This window comes from Anser cygnoides, chromosome 11 (genome assembly GCF_040182565.1).
Source record: "Anser cygnoides isolate HZ-2024a breed goose chromosome 11, Taihu_goose_T2T_genome, whole genome shotgun sequence".
In the NCBI taxonomy this organism is placed as follows: Eukaryota; Metazoa; Chordata; class Aves; order Anseriformes; family Anatidae; genus Anser; species Anser cygnoides.
The window spans coordinates 21,531,920-21,539,673 of record NC_089883.1 but is presented as its reverse complement, the minus strand read 5'-3'; the positions used below and the strand labels follow the sequence as shown (position 1 = coordinate 21,539,673).

Here is a 7,754-nt window from a genome sequence, read left to right as displayed (position 1 = left end):
ATTATTAGAAATGTAAAGGTGAAGAACTGGAACTGTGCAGCAGCATATTTATTGTTAGCGCCATATGGCTTTGCAGATAGCCGTAAGCTTACAGAAACGGTGTTGTGCTTCCCGTGCAGGGCTGGTGGGCCCACCGGAGGTTCCTGTGGGAGCGACAGGGCGCACTCTAAGCACCTGTCTTTGGGGTCAGAGAGCGTGAAATTTGGGGGTCAGTGGTGCAAGTGGCCACGAATTAGGAGGATTTGCACATGGCTGTGGGCGTCGGTGGGGAATTACGTCTCCTATAGGGGTGAGAACACTCGGGACAAGGACGGGGTGCAGGAAGGAACTGGGGCAGCAGACCGTGAGGGAAGCCGTGCTAAGGCTGTGGGGGACGACGACGAGCGGGGCCGGCAGCCCCCGCTGTCGCCACGGTAACCCGCAAGCCTCCTGGCGCGTCCCCTCCTCCCGCCGCCAGCCCTGTTCTCGCGAGACTCGGCCGGGCCGGCGCGGCGAGGCCGAGGCGCTCCGGGCCCTGCTCGAAGGAGCCGCAGCGGGGCCGCGGCCCGGCCGCGAAATGGCGGAGAGCGACAGGGCGGAGGCCGCGGTTGCCGCGCCGCTGCGGGGGGCCGAGGAGGCCGCCGCCGCCGCTAGCCAGCCGCCGCTTCAGCAGCAGCAACAACAGCAGCAGCCGCTACCACCACCACCACCACCACAACAGCCGCAGCAGCCGCCACGGGCTGAGGAGGCGGCGGCGACAGCAACCGAGAGCGGCGGGGGCAGCGCAAATGGCGTCAAAATGTGTGTGGCGGGGGGCCCGCCCGGGCCGCGGCGGGAGGGACGCGGGGAGGCAGGGAGGGATGGAGGCAGGCGGCCGGCCCTCTCCTCCCCACGCCCTGGCCCGGCTCCTCCCCCGCCGCGGGCCCGCGCCGCTCCGGTGCCCCTACTTGAGGGGGGCCGGAGAGGGTCGGGGGAAGGCGCAAGGCTCGCGGGGGGCTCGCAGTGCCAGGGGGCCGGGCGGCTGGGCCCCGGTGAGAGGCCGCCGAGCAGCGTTGCCGTTGGGTGAGGGGCAGGAGGCTGCGCTCGGCTCGGGTGGTTTGAGCCGCCCGGTTGCTGTAACGGGCTCTGGTTTGGCAGGGGGTCGGGGGATCCGCGCCTGCAAGAGTTGTGGGTCGGTTCTGGTCTTGTTCACGTTTCCATGTCCTACCGTAGTATGTTTTGTTAGCCTTTGAGCTGGTCTTTGTGTATGTGAGAATGGTAAGAGAGCCCTACAGTGGTTTACTTCACAAAACAAGCAAACAAACCCACAAACTTTTCCAGTAAAATTATCGTATATGCAATATGTAAGCTATGCCGTAAATAGTAGGTCTAAAAGGAGCGTAGTGTAAGGCAGCCAGAAGCGGTAGGTCTCCAGAAAAATAAACCAAATGGCCTTTTGTGGGTTCTCTTCTTCTTGATGTTAGGCTTCAGGGTTCATCCCTCTTTAGATGAGCTACATTTTAGCCTCGTATCATTGAAATTTCAGCACTTCTTAATCTCATTCACATCTTAGAGGGAGAATACATTTTTTAGAAGGCTTTCTACCGGAATACATTGAGGCTGTTGAGAGGTCTGTGAACTTCTAATGTGTTGTATGCAGCCCAGGTTTGATACTGTTGTGCTTAAAAATAGATGTGGGATCAGGTATATCAAAATGGAGAATAAAGGAGTAACTTCATGCCTTTATTTGACTCCCAGGGAAATTCATATAGTTTACAAGTTATAAGCTTCACATTGCTGTAACAGAGTATTTTGTATCTGTTTTCTTTTCTTTCCTCTGAACCTGGCCCTCAGCATCCAAACTACACAAATTATTGAATATTGGCTGAAAGACTGTGACCTTTTTGCATCTTTTGAGGCATATAGTAATTTATTGTCTTTTGGAGTTGCTACTCATAAAATAACGAAGTAGTTTTTCTGTATTACTCCTGTTAGGAACTTTTCTTCTTTTCCCTCCAAAAGTAATTGCCAGCAAATGAAAAATCCTGTTATTCTGCAAGATAGAAGTTGTTAGCTTCAAGTTTGAAAATAAGGCAGAGTTCTTGGTAACAGAGTTTCAAATCTTACTCTGCATACAGTTTCTGGTCTTTTCTGAAAGAAGCGTAAAAAGGAATAATCTGTCGTTGTGGAGGTGCTACTTAAAAGAGTATTTCAGTAACCAGCTTTGCTTAGCACTCAGACTAAATTTGAAAGGAATCCTGGTTTCAGCTTGTATACCTCCCTAAATTTATTGATCAGAGGAGCTGATGCGTGCAACAAACCTGAACTGATATATGTGCTTTAGAATCACACGTTCAATTGTGGACTCTGCATTTCAGTCTTTACTGAGCTTGTTATCCATATGGATGTACAGATGCACATGAGCAGAGGAATAAAAGTTGTCTTTTCTTTCCAAAAGTTTTTGGAATTTTGAAGCTGTGATTTTTCAAAAGGTATTCATCTTTTTATTCAGTGGAGGAATACTTTATTCTGAGAAATCAATGTAGACATCTCTTTTCAACCCTAGAAATCTGCTGGTGATTTCACAGGCAAATATTAATTAAAGGTATAAAGTGATTAATTCATACAAAAGGCGAGTAGAAACTACTGTTGTTTTTCCATTGAGAAAATGAGAATTTATAGTTTCTGAGGCTGTCTTTTCTGTGTTCTGTGCATGGCTAAAGTCACATTTCTTTGAATGTATTTTTTGATTGAAGGTGCTTTTCCTGAGAGGGCTATGTCTGCAAAAGAATCTTTGCCTCCAGATTGTTCACTGGCCCATTGATTTTGGCAGATGAGTTTTGTGAGAAGGATCAATTTTTATTTTTTTAACTAATTCTCTGTTTTCAGGAGGCTGGCTTTTGTTCCCAGATTAAGTGAAGTGTCTTCTTGTTTCTCGGATTTAAGAGTTTATGAAAGACTTGTGTCCTCTCTGCTCTCTACTGGTTTGTACAGACAGGTGTTGTAGAACCTGTGGGTTCTGTGTTTGGAGGCCTGGCTCTTCCTGTGCGCTACACTGAGCGTGTAGGGGCTGTTTCATAATCCTTTAAGCAGGAAAGAGCTTAAAAGGCTAAAGAGAATCCGTTGGTCTAATCCTAAAACCTAAAGAAGAACTCAGATTTTGATAAGAGATATCACTGGGAGAAGTTTTGTGTTCGCAAATGGAACTGGATTGGAAAAAACCAGATCTGACTGGAAAACTGAAACGTTACTCTTGCCCTCCTCACGGTCCCTCCCCCTGGCTTCTGTCAGTTCCCTGCCTTGTTCCACCCATTTCACATCATTACACAGCCACACAAGAATTATATTGCCATAGCAGACAGGATGGTATGGGGGAGTAACGATACAGAGGAAACTGGAGAATGCTTGATCTAGATAACGTGTTGTTGACTGAATGTTTTAAATTGTAGGAATATTTAACCTGAGTAATGTCCATGCATTTCTCAGTTGCTAATTCTCTTAATCCACTTGTAAACACAAGGACTGTGAAATTCATATCATATGAGTACTTCAGAATTTGGGAAAAAGTCATGGGAGAAAAATGTTTGTGTTTGAAGCTATTCCTCCCTGAAAAGTGCTCAAGCTTGAGTAGATAATACGTTTAACTTCCTGAAAGGCTATTTGCATGTGCTCTGAGTGCAAGGCTGTCACTTACTGGTTTGTTAAAAACTGTGCAAAGAGAGCTGAAAATAATAATTTCAGTAAATCAAAATTTTCAATCTTGCCATATTACGATGGTAAAACTGAAGTGCTTGTTTTGGCAAATTTTACACCAAAAACCACCTGCACTGTCAAAATTAGATTAAAAACTAAACCTTCTGGAAAGTGGGACAAATTGAAAGGACAGTGATGTTACTTAAGAGAGGGGATACACAGTCAATCTCTTTGACAGTCTTCTGTGAGACGCTTCCATATCGTTGTTCTAACTTGAGTGACCAGTGTTGGCTCTTTAATACAAAAAGTACTTTTACACATGCTTTTAAGGTTCTTGTTGACTGCAGTGAGATTTGAACTAGGTGTTGCTCTGTATCTATATAGCAGCTGTTTAGTGGTTCATATTTGTGTGGCTTTGTTACTGGAGTCTTTCAGTTCAGTGGTTCTACTTTTTAAGTAACAATTCAGGCACTTTGATCCTATATTGGCATTCTAAGTCTTCTTGCAATATTAACACTTTGAAGAGTGCTGTAGAGGTTTGGCTTTTGGTTTGGATTTTTTTCTAATTCTGTTCAAAGTGTATAGTTTTTACCAAAGCTGAGAAATGTGCTGCATTAAAGGAGAGGAAGTGAGTTGTGCTGCGCTCTTCATCTAAAAATAAAATATTTTTAAAAGGAAAGTAGCTGTTGTTGCTAGATTTTTGAAAGACTAAGGACCAGAAGTCTTCATTGTTGTTTTTAATGGATAATTCCTGGTGAATTAATTGGTCTTAGATGCAGAGCATGTCGTAATAGACCTATTTCTTATGCATTTATCATGTTTTCAAAGTATACTGGTATTAAGCAGTGAAAATGAAAAGAGCGTTTGTTCTAAATTTAATTTTAATTTCTGTCTAAAAGCAGTCTGGCACAATTTGTGAATAAAAATGATTTGTACTGAATAAAAGGTCATTTGCCTATTAAGAGTTGATTTTATGTATTTATTAATACATTGAATGAAGTATACCAAGCTGTTCCAAAAATTAGACCATTTCAACTCTGACTTCTGTGGTGAATAGCGTGCAACTTTGCCAAGTTTGATTTGAAAATTACTGAAGTACTAAAGTACAGATGCTGTAGGTTATTTTTCAGCTGAGTCGTGTTCTGAGAGTAGTAGTAGTTTCATAGCACCATGTTCCTGAATCTTGACAGACATAATGGAAATGGAATATACCTGAAGTAGCAAGATGTGTTGTCTGTACTTATAATAGTGACTAAATCTCTTGTAATGTTGATTTTTGTTCTAGGTAAAGCAATGTATTTTGAAATTAAACTGGTAAAATTAATTTATTTTTCCTAATTTGAAAAGTGGGATTTGACATCTTCGGAGGTCTGTTAGTGTAGGAGGTATAGACCTACATATGTAGCTGATATAGTAGTCTTATAATCCAAAGTAAGACCCATTTATTTATTTGGAATGTAGGGAGAATGATGAGACAGCAAAAGAAGAGAAAACACCAGTGAAAGAGAAGTTTGCTGCAAAACCAAAGGCAATCCCTTCTCTTGGAAACAAGAATAGATTCCACCCCTATGCAAAGGAGAAGAATGCGGGCAGTGGAGAGAAGAAGGCTGTTAATCGTAATCGAGTTTTCATTAGCAACATCCCATATGACATGAAATGGCAGGCTATTAAAGATCTTATGAGAGAGAAAGGTAATTTATTCCTTATAATGCACTTCCTATAAAAAGGGGTAAAATATAATGTATATGTCCTTTGAGCCACACAGATTTGATTTGACTTTTTTATTAATTCTTTTATTTTTTGGCCTTTACTTGGTACATCTATCTTCCTTCCCCTCTTTCATCTGAGACAATTGCATTGCAGAGTAGGATTGGTAAACGAAGTGTTCATTATCGTCTGCCATTGTAGCGTGACAGCAGAGAGTATATGCATGACCTCATGACTTCTTCAAGAGATTGTGTTTTCGTCTAGTTGTAGTCTTTGTAGATTTTTTTTAAAGGGCTATTGTATTTAAGCAACACATTTAGTGTGTTAACATATGAATATGAAAGGACGTCTTTCAAAAGTTGTTTTGTATTTCTTTGGTGGAATCTGGCTGTGGAATTAACTTTGTCTGCATTGTCATTACTGCCATGACTGTTTGTCTGGAGACTTACGTTAAAAGCTTGTTACTATTGTTGCAGTTCTGATAGAGAAATCTTAATACCCCAAACTTCTTATTTTAAGTTTTGGGGAGAAGAACGCTAATGTATGACTTCTGTAAAAAGCTAGTTCTGTGTTTTTTTTTTTTTTCTTGAAAAAATAGATTCTTCAAAAGTAATGCAAAGCACACTTGGCTTTTAGGCTGTGAAAAATGCCAGTCCCCCAGTTCTGTAACTGCTGGTGTATCTGTTGTAAGGTGACATGATTATTTGATTGGTTTATTTACTGAAACTTCCAACTTTAGAAAGTGAGTGGCTTGCTGTGAAATATTTGATGTGTAAATTTGGTTATTATTGAAGGCAAACTTATGATTGAAGACATTCAGGTAGAAAGTCACCTTAAAACAGGTGTTGTGAGTAGGATGATAAATGTAACACTTTTCAGTGAATGTTGACGTTTCATTTGTTAGGTTAAGGGACTGTGTATATCTGAATTTGTTCACCAACTATATCATACTGGCCAAAATATGATCTGTAGTATGAATTAGGTTAAATATAGTTGTTTGTTTTTAGATTTTGAGAATGTGGCTGTTGCATATTTCTGAAAATTAGCTAAATTATATAGCCATTGACAGGAGGTATGTTGGTCTGGTTTTGATTGTTGGTGAATAATAGGTGCTTCTCTATAGAGTTGTGCACAGGGGCACAGAAAAGAAAGATACTGGTGTTTAAATGCATTGTCTCTTGGTATTTTCCCTTTGTATGTCTTATGTAGTTGGTGAGGTTACATACGTGGAGCTGTTTAAGGATGCTGAAGGAAAATCAAGGGTAAGTGCCGTGGGCAACAATCTGCTAGAGGTTTAAAAGTTCCTCAGCAGTTTTATTTTTGTATAATACCTGTACCAGTTATTGGAAAGTAAGTTTCATTTCCACACTGATTTTCATTAAGATAGCTTTGAGGTTTCTGTATTAGAAATAGTCTGACACTTTCACGCAGCTCAAGCTAGCTGGCTGTAAAGGACAAAATACTTCGTAAATTTCAACCAATGGCATTCACTTAATTCTTCTTTTAGCCAACATCTTTGTTTTGGTACAAATCTGTTTTATATAAAGGACGTTCAATAAATCATTGATTTTATTTAAATTTTGTTAGTGTAGTATTCTCTTCTTGGGGACATGAAGTATAAAATGTTAGCTAAGAATATACTGTTTGAAGTGCCTGATTTGACAGCTTTACACGGTTGGTACTCTAAACACTGGATTAATGTATTTGCTTTTTTTAAAACTAAATGGATGGAGATGGTTGGTAGCCAAAACAGTGCCAGCAGTGAGGCATTAAGAGTGAAGATTGTTAAAGTTCCTTTGTCGTCTTAAAAATAGTCAAAAGTTTGGCCAATAGTAGCTCCAAACCTGCAGTGAGAACTTGAGAAATGCAGGTTTGAGTCTTAACTGAAGTTGTAACAGTAGTTGTAAATGATTTTCTTCAACGCTTGCTAAAACTAAAACATGCTTTCAGCTTTCATTCACTTAGATCAATCCTAAACTCTTTGTTTTATTAGAAGGATTCTGGTGCAGTCAAAAAGGTTATTTTCTTACACAGTAATCTCTCAAATATGCTAGTAATACTGAAGAAGTATGCAGACTCCTTGTTCATTGCACTGGTATATTTGATGTATGTGGATCTGAATTCTCTAGTTGGCGGGCAGCTTTTAATGACATGATGAGTGTCTTGATTGGTTTTTGGTTATGTTTTCGTTTTTTTTTCCTTCTGCCCCTTCCCTTCCTTCCCCCCAGCTTTCCTTACATGGATCTGTGTGGCATTTTTCTGTAGTCCAATTCTGGTTTGGCTCAAAGAGAACAAAATATAATATAATGCATTTTGAATGGTATGTATGTTGAGAAAGTAGGAGAAATTCAGCTTGGCTACTAGTAAAAAGCATGTATTATGAATTTTGAAGCTGA

The 7,754-nt window shown here is 41.0% G+C and overlaps 1 protein-coding gene across 2 annotated transcripts in view; it reads left to right on the top strand.

Moving 5' to 3' along the window:
- Window positions 1-464: 464 nt before the first annotated feature.
- MYEF2 (myelin expression factor 2) overlaps window positions 465-7,754 on the top strand; it is an 18,841-nt gene continuing 11,551 nt past the window's right edge. For both annotated transcript variants that reach the window (XM_048052357.2, XM_048052355.2), the window contains exons 1-3: window positions 465-780; window positions 5,113-5,342; window positions 6,568-6,620. In XM_048052357.2, the coding sequence (XP_047908314.1) occupies window positions 557-780; window positions 5,113-5,342; window positions 6,568-6,620 (507 nt within the window). In that variant the 5' untranslated portion in view covers window positions 465-556. The remainder of the gene's footprint in view (window positions 781-5,112; window positions 5,343-6,567; window positions 6,621-7,754) is intronic.